Genomic DNA, 18,818 nt, shown 5'->3' with positions numbered 1-18,818 from the left:
CAGTAAATTTTTACTTATAATAAAGATAACTTAGTACTCTAGAAATTTGTAACGCGTTTGCTAACAACTATCAGCAATCTTCATGGACACCCCTGTAAAAATAGATCCATATTCCTTTCTATACTTGCGAGATTGTCCCCAGACTGCCTTAAATAATGTTCAAATGACGTTAGACAACGTCTTGCTTTACTACTTTAAGATGACTATTCCTGTGGTCCAGATGGAATTCTTCCAATTGTCTTAAACAAAATGTAAGTTAGTAGTGGCATGTCACCTTCGTCTCATTTGCACTCTCACTGTCTAAGCTTAATTAAATTCCCAACTATATGGCAGAAGGCATTTATTACACGAGTCTTTAAAAAGGGTAACAAGTCTGACATTATGATATTAGTAATTACAGACCAATCTCTTCACTATCCTGTGTTCCCAAGCTCTTTGAACAAGTTGTTTGTGATAGTTTAATATGAAAGTGTAAGTGAATGTTTTGTGTAATCAATAACATGGTTATATGCAAAAACGTTCGACAATTACTAATCTTCTTGTATTTCCGCAAATACACTGATTATTTAAAAGCCTTTGACCAACTTTCTCATGATATCATCACATTTAAGCATCGAATTCATCTTACCTTTAAAATAGGTCTTATCAAGTTGAATTCAAAAGTTCTTTCTCTTAACCTTTCATTGCCAATTCAGGAGTTCCCCAGGGTAGTAATTTTATGTTAGCTATCAATGATGTGCCCCTTTGTATACGAAACAGTAATATTTTAATGATTGAGTTAATAAGTAAGCTTACTGCAGTTTACTACGAGGTGTTGGAAGCAGGTATGATTCCTCAAGAATTTAGGTAATCAATCATTTTTCCGATCCACAAAAAAGGAAGCTGGTCTGAGATTTCGAACTATCGAGGAATATCCTTTTTAAATTCGTGTTATAAAATATTTACAAACACGGTTCTAGAGTGTAAAATGGGCAGAAAATTATCATTTGAATGGTTAAGAGCTTATCGTCGCTCAATGAGCACTTTAAAAGACAATATCAAAAAAAGAAAACAAAATACTTATCAAATTGTATGAACTCGACTTTTGGTAATTGGTAAACAATTTCAACAATGGTAAAACCTTTAAAATCCATCCCAAGTTAATTGAAGTAAATAAGCTATTAAAAGAATCTCAGGCAGGCTTTAGATCCGGTTACGTAACAATCGATAATATCTTTGTTCTGAAGAGCATTGCGGATTCATTTATAAGAAGAAGGAAGAAGTTATACGCGTTTTTCGTGGATTTTAGGTCTAGAACTGAATCAGGCGTTAGACAATGTTGTACAATGAGTCCAAGCCCATTCGCTCTATTTATCGAAGACTTAGTCCATTTCTCTGGTATCGAACACGCGGGAGAATTTATTAAAGCACTATTGTTTGCGGATGATATTGTGGTTCTCGCGTCATCTCCAAAATCACTGCAGCTTATGATAAACCGGATTTTTTGAGTACTGTAAAATATGGAACCTAATAGTAAACATGAAAAAGTCCAAGATCATGGTTTTCAAGAACGGAGGAGATAGAAACTCAAAATCAAAAGGGGTGGCGCAACAGTCCGTTGTGAACCAGGGCCTAGTGGCTTACAACTCTCAACCATTCCTGTGTGCGAGTACTGTTGTCAGGAATGGAAGGGACCTACAATTTTAGGCCGAATCCGAACGGCTGGTTTGAGAAAGCACTTTTTCATGACAAGAATTACTCTTGAAGGATTTGTCAATTCCCCGCAAGAGGCAGTACCCGCGAAGATTAATTTTTTTAAATTAAGGTGGCACAGGCAGGGATTGAACCCAAGACCCCTTGCATGACAGTCCAACGCACTAACCATCATGCCACGGGTACTACAAGAAACTGCCTTAATGAAAAATGGAACTACAATGGTGAAAATATAGAGATTGTCAAAGCGTTCGAATACCTCGGAGTAGTTTTGACACAAAAATTTGAATATGGAAACGCATTTGAGAGAAAAGCTTACAAATGCAAAAGCCGCCATCAGCACATCTTGTAGTAGGTGTTTCTTAAGCAGAAATATCGCACACAGCAGTAAGTACACTGTTTTTAAGGCAGCAACAGAATCAATCTTATTTTATGAAGCTCAAGTGTGGGGAGCGAAGCACAATGAAGATGTGGAAAAATTATTACGCTTCTACGTTAAAAGAATCTTCCGGCTGCCACTAAAAACGCCGATATAGTTATGTTGGAAACATTACTACAGCCACTCTTTGTACGAACACTTCGAATACAGAATCATTATGTGCTCAAAACCATGAATAGGGATAATTACCGGTTACCGAAGATAGTGGCACTTCTAACTATTCGAGAGAGGTAGAGATGGTATACAGAATGGATGAAACTTACTAGAAAGAGTGACATGGACCTTAACATAGATAACTTTGATTTCAATCAATGGAAAGAATCAGTGTACCACCTAATTGCAAAAGTGGATGATATGTTACTAGAAAAATGTCTTAATTAAGCAACTACGTCTCTGCACTGAGCAATTTACAGTGAACTCAATCACAATTTGTGGGCGAAGAATTGGAAATAAGTTTCCAATTTATGTTTTGTCAACTAGGCAGACGGCAGAATGCCATGCTTTTTTTTGGTTTTTGTAAACAATGTAAATATTTAAGACTAGCAAAACAAATTAAAAATGTTTTTAATTATAATCTCGATTTCACGTATCATATTTATTCGATCATTAGTATAGCCAGCTCTATGTTAGGATTTGTTAAACGTTTGTCGAAAGAATTTAGGGATCCCTATGTTACTCTTACCCATTTTGAGTAAGCATCTCAGGTATGGACTCCTTTCTACGAGGTCCGTAAGAATAGGACAGAATCTTCTTATAAACATCGAATATAGCTTCGTCAAATGCAACCTTAATCGCAAAGGAGGGTTAACAACGATATTGTCTTTATTGATAAACTTTTAACTGGTGTAAAAAATGCACCTTGATTGTATAAGTTTAAAATACCATAGAGGTAACCACAATACCCATAGTTTCCAGTTAATGCATGTTTCTCAACACTGCACTAATTATGCCATGCATGAGCCATTAACTCGCATGTCTTACCCCTTAGATGTGAACGAGTAAGAATCAAACAACGCTTCAATTACATTACCTAATGAATTAAATGATCTTTAAACAACAAAAATAGTTCAGTTTTGGAATACTACAGTACGGTTAAAGAACTAAGGAAATTTACAACTAAAAATCTCGAACTTACCTCAATGAATCTCGCAAACTAATTACTTCATCTCCTTGCCCGGTGTTCTTTGTGTAGTAACGGTGCATCACGCACAATGCAATCAACAGCAAAATTACTAATCCAATCAAGACAATAAATATTTGGACGACAATAGTTAGAACAAGCAATAGATCATCTCCATTATCAGAAGATTCAATCATTGTTTTCGGATTGATAGTTTCAAAATAGTTACTATTCGCTAGTAAAGGTTCACCTCCTTGAATATGTCCATCTTGTTCTCTCACTGCAAACAAAAAATAAGAAACACATAACGTCCAATAAAACATCAAATATAAGTATTGCTTTATTTAAAGATTTACCAATAACTTCCAAAAATCCAGTATAATTGCTGTTCATGTCAATTTCCCCATCAAAGACTTCATCGATGATTTGTTGAAGACTCACCGTTGGCACTGCTATTGTCGTTGTCTCAATTGGTTCTTCCAGATTTTGAATATTCTGACCAACAGCGTGTTTAGGATTTCGGCGACGACGACGTTTGTTGTCGAGAATTTTGGAAGCAGCTTGGGTAAGATTCCCGGCTCGATTCAATTGCTCTCGTTGGGTGAGTTCAGGTATGATTGGAATTTGATGTTCTACAATAACTAATTTCAATTCGATTCAAATAAATAAGAATCAGATTATATAAAAGTATTCATACCTTCAGGGCGTGGAGTGGTTGTTGTGGTACTCTTCACCACAGGAGCATGGAAAACTCTTCGGAAGGGCACTCCCTCTAGACACTTCCGACAATGATCATCGGCAATCTTCTGACTTGCTATATCTTGATACATTCGCCTTCCATCGCCAAGGAATATCTCCGAGCGGAATGCTTCACCGGGGAACATCTCGGCAATATAGGCTCCACCACGAGTATTATTGGGATTGTGAATTTCATGATAAGTGGAGACATTCAGACTCTCAGGCCCAGGAAGATCACGATTGTCCTGTATGCGAACTAGGTAAATTCTATAGCAGCAAATTGGCCCATTCCGTTCACTAACTCTCGGCATAAACAACTTAAGCACACATTTATCGTCGGAAGTCCTTATTTTCGTCCAAATAATCCTTCCAATCGTATCGGGCAAGGCCACAGGCATCGTACAATGTGCCACGGCTGGTTCACCGTTTTTCTTACGACGTGTCAAAGCTGAAATACTCACCGAATAATTGGTATTTGGATTCACACCTTCGTAAATTGTCTTATGATTTGGCTCATAGATACGGCTTTCTTTTGGACCCCAAGTGGCATTCAGATAGCGACCATCTACCCTGTAAGTGGCAGTTCCCGTCAATTTTATGGAATAAGCTATCACTTTCCCATTCGGAATCTTCGGCACATTCCATTCCAAACTGACTGAGCTGTGTCGTGAAATATTACACACAACATGCAAATCTGTTGGCTGACTAGCCAGTCCATCCATGGTCGTTCCATTGACCACCTCTGACCATGGCCCGCATTGCTTGGTCAACTCGCTGCAAGCTCGAACCTTAAATTCGTAATTGGTGGCCGTCTTTAGATTGTCAAACATGTAAGGAAGATTTCGACTGTTCTGGTGGTAGATTGCTGCCTCCACAATACGCGGATTCTCCCCCGGCTCGGAGACAATCAACTCGTAATAATGAATGTAGTCCAGCAGCTCCGGCGGTGGTGGTGCCCAGCCGATGGTTATTGTAGCTTCAGTGTTGCCAGTTGCCTCTACTTTCGGTACAAACACCGGGTCCTTGTCCAAGGTGCGTATCGGCTGTGGGTATTGATGATGGATTCCATCACCAATGCTGTTCTTTGCCGATATCCTAAGCAAGTAACTGGTATTGGGCAAGAAGTTATCCAACACATAGGATGTATTCTTTCCTCCAATAACGTGATTGTAATACTCAAAAGTCGGTGCACCCTCCTTTCTAAATTGCACAAAATACTTTTGTATCGGATCGTTCCCGTCATTCAGCGTCCAATTGAGGAAGATCTTATTTGCCCCGACGGCCTTCACATAATCAATGCTCACAATCGGCACATCCATCACCAACAAAGCAATCTCCTTCCGCACCAACTCATCACCCGATGGCGAAAGAACCACACATCCATAGGTTCCATTCTCCTTCTTATAAACCTCCGTCAGCTCAAGCGTCACATTAACATGAGTATCATCTTTTACAGTGACATTTGTACTGCTATCGAGAAAACTAAACGAGATTTCATCTTTCAGCCATTTTATGTGATTTCGTATCGGTCCCAGGGGGTAGGCTGTAATCAAGCAAAATAACGATACAGCTTGACCTATTTTTCGTTTGATTTTCTTCGGACTACTGGCTGTGACTTTGGGACGTATTATTGGTTGTATAAAAAATACATTTTCGTTGGGTTGATCGGGTGATGCTGGATCAGTGCTGCTGTCGGTGGTGTGACATGTGTAGTTACCTTCGTCGGAAATTTTAACACGATATATACTTAAATTGTGTGCATAGGCGGGTGTGACCGCAGCATTTGTTGTATCGACAAGCAGAGCATTTTCGGCAATATCGTTGACGGACTCAGTTGATAAGTGGTATCTGTGTGAAAAGAGTTTTGTTTGTTATTTTCTTTTTCATTCTTGCAAAAAGTCCTAAAATAAGGTGATTTAAAGTTTCTCAAAAACACAAAACAAGTTACAAAAGATTACGATGCAACTATCTTTACTAATGGGTCCAAAACAAAATGAGGAGTTGGCTCATTTTTTTCTTAAGTTTGTTTGCCAGTGTCTTTTAATCTGAATTACTAGCAATTAGGGCAGTATTAAAAATATTCAAATCAGACTCAAACCGAAACCGACTTTGTTCACAGACAGCCAGGGGACTGTTGTTACCATATTTTCGAATATAATATTTTCTAAACTGGTCCAACGTAGAAAGGGAAAATAACCGTCCAGGTTATTCTTATTTTAGCCCCTTGGCCGAAAGATGGAACAGCTTAACCGATTAGCATTTTCTTTTCATGCAGATCCAACAACGATATAGCAAGAATCACTGTAATATGAAACGGACCCGGGCTTATAGGGGCACATGCAACAAATTTGGAAATTCCTCAAAGGAAACTATGAAGGTTAGGTTAAGTTGACTGCAGACCGGAAAAAAGCTAATACGCTTAGACCAATAGTTGGTTCGTTGTGATAACACATGGATCTAAAAATTGTGTCTTCTTGTTAAAACATTAAGCGCTTAAGACAGTAAATGAAAGAATTATTTCTATGATTACCAAGATCATTTAAGTAGAAACTTCCAAAACGGAGTCTTTGTCTTTTGGTAGGACAGGACAAGAACATAAAAGGTGAGGAACTGAATACTCTTTCTCTTTTTCCATACAGCTTCTGGAAAATTCGTTTTACTTTTATCTGATTGTTACAGAAAGTAGTATTTTAGAGGCTACAGTCTTCTAGAACGTGGATTCTTGCATCAGAAGAATGTCTTTTTCACTGCTGGATAATCAATGAATCGGGGAAGCCGAATCCGATTGGAGATAAGTCTGAAGCAATAGCAGCATTATTGTTAACTCCCGATCAGCCGCCAACAAAGTGATTTTGGGGTCTTCTAATTCATGGATGATCCTGAAAAAACGTTCTCATTCAGAAGATCTTTAATTTGGTAGTTTTTGTTCTGCTCATATGATAGATGGCTGACATTAGTAAAAGTCTCCACTGCCATCGAAGATGGCCTGGATGAATCATCTTTTTCCAGTGATGGGAAGGTGATAAATCTACCAGGGTCTTCGGCAACAGCTTCGAATCCGTGAAGAAGAGGAGGACAACATGTTGCATTATAAACATAATCACACCTTTGGAATGTGTCAAAGGATCAACGGACTTTCTATTGATGACAATAGTTGAAACTCTTTTTATGTCCCTTTTTCTCCTGCAGTTTCGTTGCCTTCCATTTGATAAGTAGGAGGGAAAGGATTTGACTGCCGAATAGTCTGGAGTATTACATCCAAGCTGGAATGAACTATGAAACAGTAGTTCACTCTCTTTTTTAACTATGCTATCTTTTGGAAAGGCATATGTAAAGGAATCTAAAGTCCCCGTCGTTATTTGAATCGAAATTAAACCAAAACCTCTGTATGTGACTAACAACGCTCAACAATTTCTATATGCCAGTCGGAAATAGGGAGGACCTACAGTTTGAATGCTGCACATGAATAAATGATTTGAGAAATTAAGAAATCAACTCTTGTATAATTCCATCCAAACCTCGAGCATGACAGTCCTAAGCACTCATAATTACTATGTTTTTTTTTAGCTTTTTTGTTTACAAACAATCGTCATTAATTTTTAATTGGGTGGCACAACAGTCCGTTGAGAAATAAGGTCTAGTGACTTACAACTCTCAACCATTCCTGCGTGCAAGTACTGTTGTCAGGAATGGAGGGGACCTACAGTTTTAAGCCGAATCCGAACGGCTAATTTGAGAAACCATGAAAAAAACTTTAGGTGGTACAGGCAGGGATCGAGCCCAAGACCTCTCGCATTAAAGTCCAACGCACTAACAAGTACTACAACTCTTGGATGATTCCTCAAGGTAAGGTGACACATAAACCTAAACCTCGAGCATGTCAGTCCTAAGCACTCACCATCATTATGTTTTTTTTTTTAAGCTCTTTTGTTTATAAACAATCGTCATTATTACGCTTAATATCCATATGCGTTAAAAAACAAAGCTATTTTATCAGTACTATTTAGGAAGTGGGTATATATTTGTATAGTGATTGAATATTTAGACACTTCCAGAGAAAAACAGAACACCTTGCATATTTCTTGATTAAGATGATTTCAAGATCTATTATTGAGTCATTTTAAATTGATAAGAGAATGAGTTTAATTTCCATTATGATGAGTAATGACTATTTGTGTAATTAGTGGACAGCATACTTTTTGTTGATTAAGGTATACTCAAATAAAAATGAACTATAGTCTGGAAAATATAGATGATCTCATTTTTAACCAAACAATTTAAATATTTTGTTGCTAAGTAAATTGTATTTTTTCCAAGAATTTTGCTGACAAATTAATAACAAATGCTTAATTTGACATATTAGTTCACTTTTGGCCTGAAACTGTTGGAAGGTTTAACCAACTATTATTTGTTCATGCACTAATTAATTATTAGCATTATTTGCAATTGTATATAAAATTAATTAACCTCACAATATTGGATTTTATTGAAATTTAACAACCCATTTTGCTTGCATTATTGTTATCCACACCTAAAGATTTTCACATGTTTGTGGTTGATAAGATCTTGTGAAAGAAATATTTCTAGTACGACATTTTTATGGCTGATAAACAATAACAAGTACGATTGTCTGATACAAGGGATTGAGAACTCTATAGATCATCACACACGCTTGGTCATCTCAAGAATAGTACACAAGATCAATAAAGTAGGGAAAAAATGATTAATACACATTTTGTTGTATTATTTTAAAAGCTAAGAAGGCAGAGGAACATTCTGACTTACCCTCCGGTGAATTGTCTCAGATTGTGATGGCTCTTTTTGGAGAACAAGTTCAACAAAATTAAAATTCTTAAGCTACATTGCACGGTCAAAGCGCTTACTTTCTGAGGTCACCATGTATAAGCGGACATTGGACACTGGACACCTTACTCTACCTAACACCTCTTGACATATTTAGCAAACACTGTCTAATAGGAAAGCACGCCAAACGACTAGGCGAATTCTAAAATGACTTTTGCAGAAGCTGCATGGACGAGGAAGAGGAGGAAACAATTCTTCATCTTCTCTGTACATGCCCTGCACTGGCTCAAAAACGCAAGAATTACCTAGGAGAATTCTTCTTTAACGATCTACACGATCTAGATCATATCATAATGAGCCTCTCGCGTTTCGCAAGGGTCTCAAACTGTTCCCATTAAGCTTAGGAGGAAGCCTCAAGATTCATGTGGTTCACAATGGGCCATTAAACTGGCCTAAGTGTGTCCGTTTCCATCTTGGACAGCCACTTAAACCTAACCTAACTTACACGTTGATTCGCAAAACTTTGACGTTCACATGATTTAACAAATATGAATGTATGTGATTTAAAGTTTTAAGGTGCGTGAATAGTATTAACTTTGATTGCATCTGATCAAATATAAAAAAATACTTTACCCTTAAATCAAATTTGAGTTGATAGAAGGGAAGAAAGAAAGAACATAACTTTAATCTCATCTGCATCAATTTGTGCTCCCGTCCTGTCACATAGGATTAAAAGCTGCCTCGATTTTTATCATTCAAAATTCATGAGCTCTGGATAATCTCTAATGTTTGCTTTATTTTTGTTCATTCTTTTGTCTATGCTTCAATTCAGCTAATGCACTTTCAGTTACACTTTAAATACTCATGGTTCTGATAACAATTATTATTAAAACAAGGGAAATGAAGAAATTAAATTTAACTGAATTTCAAAGTTAAATTACAAAACAACCCGTCAACTAAATTTTTATAATCTACATTGGTATATAGTAATACCCGTGGCAAGATGGTTAGTGCGTCCCCCTGCCTCTTCTATCTGAAGTTTTATTTCACGGGTACTGCCTCTTGCGATGAATTGACAAATTCTCCAAGAGTAATTCTTGTCATGAAAAGTGCTTTTTCGAATTTGCCGTTCGGATTCGGCTTAAAACTGTAGATCCCCTCCATTCATGACAACAGTACTCGCACACAGGAATGGTTGAGAGTTTTAGTAAGTCACTAGGCCCTAGTTCAGAACGGACTGTTGTGCCACCCAATTTATATATTTTACATTGGTATAGAATTACATGAAAAATATGCGTAGACTCGGTATTGAATTCTGTCCTCTTAATGTTGGGACACAGTCATTGATATATCGGACAGTGCCAGAATAAGGAGTCATCGTGTTGCAATAGCATACACTCACACATTCTTCTTTTATTAACCGCACATCGAAAATGTGGAATCCTTTGTCAAACTCTGTTTTTCCCTATTATTTTGATACTCAAAATTTTAAGACCAATGTGCACCGGTATATCCTAATACTTTCCTACTTTCCTAAAGCTCGCACTGTGTTCAAATTCTAAACATGTTAAGGGTATTAGTAAGTCTTTGATTACCCGTTAATTATAAAAAAAAACTTTACACGGTCACAGAATATTACCAACGCGTTACTCAAAAATGTGTGTCACATGAGCGTCAATGTACTTGGGACAGATTTTAGTGACATTTTTTTGTAAAGGTCACGTTGACCGTTTACTTTGACCATCTAATAGGAGCTTTAATCCTGCTCCTTACATTTTTTTCGTTTTGAAGTTGGTTAAAAGTGTAAGTTGAGTTTTTGGATTTTGTAAGTAGCAAATAAAAGAAAGTCTTAGCTTAAATTTAATAGCACAGGTATTTTTTGGAGAAAGCTAGTTAATGTTTTAATTATTAATTTGTTATGCTATTGACTGTTATTTTTTCTTAACACTTTTCCATTCAGATTAATAAGTATATAATAAAAACTGTGTCTTTGAATAATTTTTTTTTAGTTTTCTTCAATTTTAAACTTGAGCCTCATAAACCTACTATAACATTACAGGGCAACGTACTGAACATAAAGAAAAGGAAACTTATTTTTAACCAAGTTTTGTTCTAAAAAAAAACTTACTTGTAAGTAACTTGTTCTTTCCCCTTTTCTTAAGTATCTTAAAAAGATTAACTCAAAGGAAAAACTATAAAGTTAGAGACTCATCCTGTTTTAAAAGTCGCATAATAAACCTTTAGGTCACATAGCTTTTAGCCTACACTTAATGTATTCATTTATTGCCCGTCAAGACTACCAATTGAAGAAATCACATTCTAAATCAATAAATTTGACTGATAAAAAGTGTATTGGTAAAAGTGGGGTGAACAGCCCAAAAAATGTGTTGACCTGCAATTTCAGGTTTTAATCAATAATGTTTTGTAATTTTCAACAGGGATTTATTGGATTGTTTATTTTATAAGTATTTTTATTTTGAATGTCTTTTTAACTACGAAAAATGATCTTTTGTCCGATTGTTAAAAATAATATTCTTGTCATATGTATATGTATAAAAAAAAACGAAACTTAGTCAATAAGTCAACTTTGTCTAAAATTGGAATTTTGATATTTTAAAACTTTTTTATTTAGTAAGTACAGACGAACTGTACGAACTGCTTCATCCGCTCATAAAAGAAGCTTGGACCACCTAAAGCTTCCCCGATGAGTGGAAGAAGGTAATTATGAATTATCGTCCATCCCAAAAAATGGAGATATACCAAAATGCGAAAATTGGACAGGATTTTGCGTTCTACCTGCCATTGCCAAAATAGTATCAAAAGTCATACTGGAACGCATCAGAGAACACCTTGAGATTTTGACATCCTATTTAAACTACTTGGATTACGCGGACGATGTTTGCTTACTCTCATAGGATCATGAATCTCAATCAAATGACAATAAGTGTAGAGAGAGAAGCAGAAGTTTTGGGGCTGAAAATTATTTCCGGCAAAACAAAAATGATCAGGTTCGGAACCCGACTATCCTCTCAAATAAATTTTTCCTCAAACGGTGGAAAAAGTGGAGAGCTATCAAAACATTGCAAGTTCGTTTCCAGCGTAACCGAACAAGACGTCATCTGCCGCAACGGTAAAGCGAAAGCGCACAAATGTCGAATCTGTGCTTCTTTATATGTGCAGCATTTAAAAGGTTGCTTCAGCCATTACCAGAAAGCTGCAAACCTTCGTAAAAAGATGTCTTCGTAAGGATTTTCTGGCTAAACCGTATATCAAATGAGGGCCTTCATAGAAGGACAGGAAAATATAGATTCTATAATATGAAAGCGTAAGTGGCAATGGAAAGAATGTCCAATACACATCGAAAAGGTGACGACTCCATTGCAGGCCAAGCAATGAAGTGGAATCCGCTCACACAAGAAGTAAGAAGAAATGGACGACCTAGAATTACATGGCGCAGGACAGTCGCTTAGGAATCAGCGTCACTAGGCAAGAGTTGGAGGGAAATGAAACACATCACAAGGAAGTAAGTACAGACGATTGCCAATTCTTTCAATATTGTCAGATCTATCTAGGAAATATCTTACAATTCTGTGGACTTACAATTTTGTTTGAAAATATTTCGCCATTTTATATTTTTTTAGACATCTGAGTCAGATTGGAAAGCAGAAGCAACATAATTTGCTACTCAGATGTCAAATCTTCTTATTTGAATATTGTACAATAATTGAGAAACAAATGGAATCATACACATTCTATTCTGATTTTCTACAGCAAAAAACGTCTTAGAAATATAAAACTTGCCAATTTCTTCATTGATCAATAAAACTAAGCTAAGAAAGAATTTTCTTGTCCTGAATTCGAATTTGACCTTAAAATTTATTCATCAGGTGAAGATTTTTAAATATATGTTGCTTTATAAAAAAAATCCCTAATACGTTGTTTTTTTAGACTAAAAAAACACAAGACATTATATGATGACTATGCAAAGTTCAAATACTTGACAATATGATGTTTTATCGAATCTTTGGAAAGTATATTTCAAATGTCGTTTACAAATTATGTACACACACACAATTTGTATCGTTTTGACATAATTTTGTAATTAGAAAGTTAAGCATAGCACCAAAAAAGTAAGTTTACAATTTAGATCTAAATAGATTTGTACTTTAGGTAACAACATTTATTTTGACGACACCAAAACCAATGAAGCTTGTGTAATAGATAGAATTGTAAGACTTTGGGACAAAAAATATGCCCAACAAGGGAAAAGGCAAATTTTCGTTGGTCGTTATTAGGTCATTTAAAAGCTAATTTGATATAATGTGTATTTTAGTTTAAGACGCTGAGTAAACTTTCCACTTAAGTTTCAGGTAAATTGTCCTCTGAAATAAACTGTATATTTTTTAATTATTAATTAATTCAAAAGTATAACCCGAATTTGTCCTAAAAACAATGTAAAACAAGTTATGTTATGTTTTCTGTTACCAACTTCTAATAAGTTAGAAATATGCATAACAAAAATAGATAACTTAACAGTTTTGAACTTTGGATTTAAAATTCTTAAAATTATTATTTGGTTAACTTACAAGAAAATAAAATGTATTGAATACTCCAAGTAATTAAATAAGAGGTCTGTGAGTACTGTAGTTCAATCTTCTAAAAATTGTATTTAGTTATTTTTGAAGTCGTATGCTAGATTGACTAAAACTAATTGAAAGGAATAAGCACCGATGGTGATGATATTATTCAACAAATAAATATTAATAAGAGTGAGTTTTTGTGAATAAGGAGGCAGAATATTTGTTATAACTAAAGGAATAGGACGCAGACAAAACGCAAAAACCTTCTCTGCATCGTATGAATTCTCATTTCATGTTTGGAATATTAAGGTGCCCACACTACCAGGAATATTACAGAATTGGCCTCACAAATGAAATAAAAAGTAGCTTGAAAAAATAATACTACGAAAATCGCGAGGACTCTATTTGATTTTTTTTTAAAAGCTAAGGTAATATGGTGTGTAAATTAAAGTTTCGAGTCCAAACAACTCTCAAGTCAGTAAAAACATATCATACATATCAAAAACAATTGGAACTTTCTTGTGTGTAAAACTCATGGTTTTACATTGGTGAAGATTTAAAACACTATTCCCTAAATAATATTAAAGGGCCTTGCACATGGAAGCTAACAACGAATGGACGATCAAACGTGATTTACACATTTCAAAAACTGAATTTCCAACAAAAATAAAATAATAATAAATTGTTCGCGCTCAACTTAACCTCAAAATTATACCACTCTTGTTTTGTTTGTTGAAAAGGGTAATTATAAATTGACAACTCGTGGCTGTCTGCAAATAGAAATAAAGCTCACATCCACAGTTCATCATGGCATCGTTTGCATTAGTTTTCGAATTGGGTTGATTCATCGATCAACTCGCTGGACTAAACAGGAGCTCATGTGCAAGATGCTTAAGTCTTCTTGTAAAAAGCAGACTGTCAGATATAATGTTAATTTTAATGAAAAGTATATTGTCATCATCATATACAAGGATTGACGAATGTTTTATGATCGAAACCAGGTCATTTGTAAATAAAACAAATAAGCTTAGACCTAGATGGCGGCCCTGGGACTCGAATATTCATTATAACATATTACTGCTTGTGTTGTAATACATTTCAACACTTATCATTTAAATTATTTATTTATTTGGTAATAATTTAATAAAAACACATTTGTTGAATATCGAGTAATGAAATGATTTAGAATTTGATTTCAGTTTGACAGATCTCTGATACATTTTCATCGTTTAAAAATCAGTTACAAAATAGTTGCGTTGAAAAAGTTATAGAATGCCACTTAAAAAACGACACAACAAAGAAAACGAGAGTCGTCGAAAAAACGAGACGACATCGGTAATAGGCATGAATATAAAAATTGGTATTAAATATAACACAAACTAACAAACTCTTTTCTAACATCACAATCTTCTTGTTCACGTTTTTCAAAAACATCAAAAGAAAAGCACGTAAAATCAAATAAATTAGTAACATTAGAAGGTTTTTTAACAAAACCATGCTGCTTATCACAAATAATTTAACTAAAAGAAAAGGAAAGGACACTACATACGATTGACTCAAACAAGTATCACAGATAGCTTATAACTTAATTTGTAGCACCTTTCTTGTGCACTGGAGTTATAAATGAGATTTTCCAGATAAAGGGAAAACTCAAACTTTTAAAAGACTTGCTAAAGAGAACATATAGAGGTTACGACATATAAGAAACGCATTTTTTTCCAAAATAGAGGATGGCATACCATCAGGACCAGGACTAAAAGAATCATCTATGATTTGTGTAACAGTATGTTCACTTATTTTAAAATTAATTTTATAAAGATGTTGAAAGTATAAAACATAAGAAGAGCAAAAAGTGGTCAGGTTTAGACAACACAAGACAGTTCATTTGCAGTCAACTTTATCCTTTGATTGAAAGTCAACTAGTTACTTTTTCAAGTGTCAAAAACTTCAAACATGGAATTTTACTTCACTAACTTCTACATTCAGTTCATCGTACAAAAACTCAACACAACACTCCTCATTTAAGTTACAAGCCCAAAACGATTTGCATTTTGTATCGTAAAGGAATATTACTTATTTGTTTACCAATTTGACAAGGAACCATATAGAAAATAAATAAATCAGAGAGTAATAAAGTTCAGCTTTCTTTTAAATGAAAAAAAAAAGATCAACTGTCATTTTGACATAAGTAGACTTTACTTGAAAGTTAGGTAGATTTTTATTACTAACTTTTCAGTAAACTTTCCAATAAAGTTGCATTAATTACAAGACATTTTTTTGGCAGCTGGCCAATCAGATACTCGAAACTTGACTTTCTTTCAAGTTCCTTATTTCGTCTGAACCTGCCCATTTTTAACTGTGTAAGATTCATCAAACGCTTTTTTGAAATAGCTTGCAAACATGTTTGGATCATGACTAGATGATGTTGCATTTGACATAGTGTTAGAGTAGCCTCAAGCTTTTTTCTTACAGTTGACAAACTTCCAGAAATTATATAGATTAGATTTAAGATCGTAGTACCCGTGGCATGATGGTTAGAGCGTTGGACTGTCATGCCAGAGGTCTTGGGTTCGGTTCCCGCCTATGCCCTTTAAATTGTTTTTAACGGGTACTGCCTCTTGCGAGGAATTGACAAATTCTCCAAGAGTAATTCTTGTCATTAAAAAGTGCTTTCTCAAGTTAGCCGTTCGGATTCAGCTTAAAACTCTAGGTCCCCTCCATTCCTGACAACAGTACTCGCAGACAGGAATGGTTGAGAGTTGTAAGTCACTAGGCCCTAGTTCTCAATGGACTGTTGCGCTCATACACTCATCATATAAAGAAATTGAATTTTCATGAAATAATTGCTTAAGGATAAGTAATGTTCTAAAAGGTTATTTTTTAACTATTATCTCTTTGGCAATACTGGTTTAAACAGCTAACGCACGTGTTTTGTGTTTTGTTTCACTGTAAGACATCTTTAGTTTGGTCTATAATTTAACCATGAATTGTCTTACAAACGAACAACGCTGGCAAATTATTGAATTTTATTATCAAAATGCGTGCTCCGTTAAGAAAGTTCATCGCGCGCTTCTTCCATTTTCCATTGTGTGCAGCGACGAAGCTCAATTGGTACGTAATTAAGCTGAATTGTCGATTCTGGAGTGAATATCAGCCAAAAGCATTGCAAGAGCTATCAATGCAACCAGAAAAAGTTAGTTAAGTGCGGTTTATGGGGTGGTCGCATCATTGGGCCGTACTTCTTCAAAGATGATGCGAGTCGTAACGTAACTGTGAATGGTGAGCGCTACCGTAAGATGATATTCAACTTTTTCTTGTCCAAAATGTTTTGACAAGACTGTGCCACATGAGACACAGCACGCGCAACAATAGACTTACTGAGAGGCTTTATTTCACGTTCGTGCAAATGGTCGCCTAAATCGTGTGATTTAACGCCTTTAGACTATATTTTGTGGGACTATGTTAAAACTCATGTCTATACAGACAAGCCCGCTTCAATTGACGCATTGGAAGACAACATTGAAGCAATTATTCGTGAGATACCGACCGAATTTTTCGAAAGAGTATGTCTAAATTGGACTAAGCGGATAGACCATTTGAGGCGCAATCAAGGTCAACATTTGAATTAAACAATCTTAAAATATTCAGTTATATGGACCGTCCTATCGATTCAAATAGAGATTTCATGCATTTTTCTAAATTGTATGTGCTTTTTTTTCGAAAAACTTTCCTATTGCTTTTAAAAAATCACCCTTTATAATCATCATCAGCTCTTGTTTGATTATATAAAGTGATAAAGTTCTATATTACCTTTTGTCTTCATTTGTGATATTATTTCCTTTGAATTCCCATCGTACTTGGTTGCTAGATGACTTGCATTGGACAGTAACATTATTCTCTTGTTCCACTTCAATCTCTCCTGAAAACATCAATGAAAAGAAAACAACAATTCATTATAGACATAAAATAACAATTAAGAGTAATTTAATTACAACAAAAAAAAATATTCTCCAATTTGATAACAATTATTATTAATTCATAGAATAAAATTAACAAACAAAAATAATAATTAAGATAAAACTGCTGCGACCGCATTATGAGTATATGCTAATATGACAAACTGCGGTGGCGCTTAATCAGTCAGTGGCACTGGCTCACTAGTTCTACAATATAACAACAACAAAAAATAGTGAGCTTCCCAAATTAAAAAAAAAAAAATGTATTAAAATTTTAACAAAATAAAAAGCAAGCAATTCCTTTTGTATACCGCCGAACTCTAGCTCCTACTCATTTCCTTTCCCCACTATCATAATTTTTTAGTTTTAAGCTGCAGCAGCAGCAGAAGCAGATCTATTGGAAAAAGGGTAGACGACGACGAAAGGCGACTATCGCCGCCACCGCCACCGCCGCCACCGTCGTCCGACACAACACACTATGAGTAGGATTTGTGCTTTATGGTTTTGCCTTTGGTTTATAGAATCTTTCACAAGCTGGGTGGTGGTATAACTATAAGTGGGTAGGAATACCAACAACGAACGGACAGGGGGAGGAAGAGACGAAGGGAGAGAGAGAGTTGGGAAAATTCTAAACTTTTCCGCATTCGACATTTTAACTCGAACCCGAAACAGAAACCGAACTAATTTGCAGATTGTATTTTTCATTACTTTAAAAAATAATCCAAACTCAAAATTTGGTATAAACAAAATACTTACCCTGTCCATTTATGAATTGTATTTGTTGTAAAATACAAAAAATTGTTATTAGTTGAAAAATTGAGAAAAATAATAAACACCGCCGCCCTTGTGCAGCTTGGGTTTGATGGAACATGGCGAGCAGGCGAGATGAGATTATGTTCTCTGGTTTCGTTTCGTCTAACGAATCGAATCGACTTCGAAACAAAAATTTTTCGTTGGGGTTTTTCACAACTTTCACGAGGTTAAAACACCACGAATTTGTTTAAATTATGAATAGAATCATTTTAAGAATGTTTTGTAATAAATTTTAGTCACTTTTTGAGGGTTTTTCGAGGTTTTTCACGCAATTATTTTCCGGGATCTGGCGAACAAGTGTTGGGCAAAACAAAGATCTCGCACTCACTCGGTGGAGATTTTCTAGCTATACAAACACACCTATGCACCATCAACAGGGTTGCCGTTTCTAACATCTCTGAACTGGCTCTATAGTTCAATTTAAAAATATTTGTTTAGTTCAAAATTGTGGTCGAACAAATACCCTACCTATAAGTAGGGCATAATAGTTTTAGGAATGATGTGGTGGTTAACATTTCAAGAAAGAATAACGGCTTTTCTCTAAATCGTTGCTGACGAACAAGTTAAAATAAGTTTTTAAAAAATGTTGTGTTTTTATCATTTATTCATGTGAAGGGAAATACCACTCAAAACTAGAAACTGGCAAGCCTAAGCACGCATACAAACAAGACAATGAG

At 35.3% G+C, this 18,818-nt stretch overlaps 1 protein-coding gene across 2 annotated transcripts in view; it reads right to left on the bottom strand.

The window, feature by feature from the left end:
- Nucleotides 1-18,476, bottom strand: part of LOC129938467 (tyrosine-protein phosphatase 69D) — a 29,495-nt gene extending 11,019 nt beyond the window's left edge. Inside the window, exons 1-5 of one of the 2 annotated variants that reach the window (XM_056046054.1) lie at nucleotides 18,085-18,476; nucleotides 17,183-17,291; nucleotides 3,949-5,837; nucleotides 3,608-3,892; nucleotides 3,267-3,531 (exon numbers count right to left, since the gene is read on the bottom strand). In XM_056046054.1, the coding sequence (XP_055902029.1) occupies nucleotides 3,267-3,531; nucleotides 3,608-3,892; nucleotides 3,949-5,837; nucleotides 17,183-17,291; nucleotides 18,085-18,199 (2,663 nt within the window). In that variant the 5' untranslated portion in view covers nucleotides 18,200-18,476. The remainder of the gene's footprint in view (nucleotides 1-3,266; nucleotides 3,532-3,607; nucleotides 3,893-3,948; nucleotides 5,838-17,182; nucleotides 17,292-18,084) is intronic. The other variant, XM_056046055.1, reaches the window with a different exon arrangement.
- Between the last annotated feature and the right edge of the window lie 342 nt (nucleotides 18,477-18,818).

The sequence above is a fragment of the Eupeodes corollae genome, chromosome 1 (assembly GCF_945859685.1).
Source record: "Eupeodes corollae chromosome 1, idEupCoro1.1, whole genome shotgun sequence".
Lineage (NCBI taxonomy): Eukaryota > Metazoa > Arthropoda > Insecta > Diptera > Syrphidae > Eupeodes > Eupeodes corollae.
The sequence above is the reverse complement of the archived record's forward strand: the minus strand, read 5'-3'. Positions and strand labels throughout refer to the sequence as shown.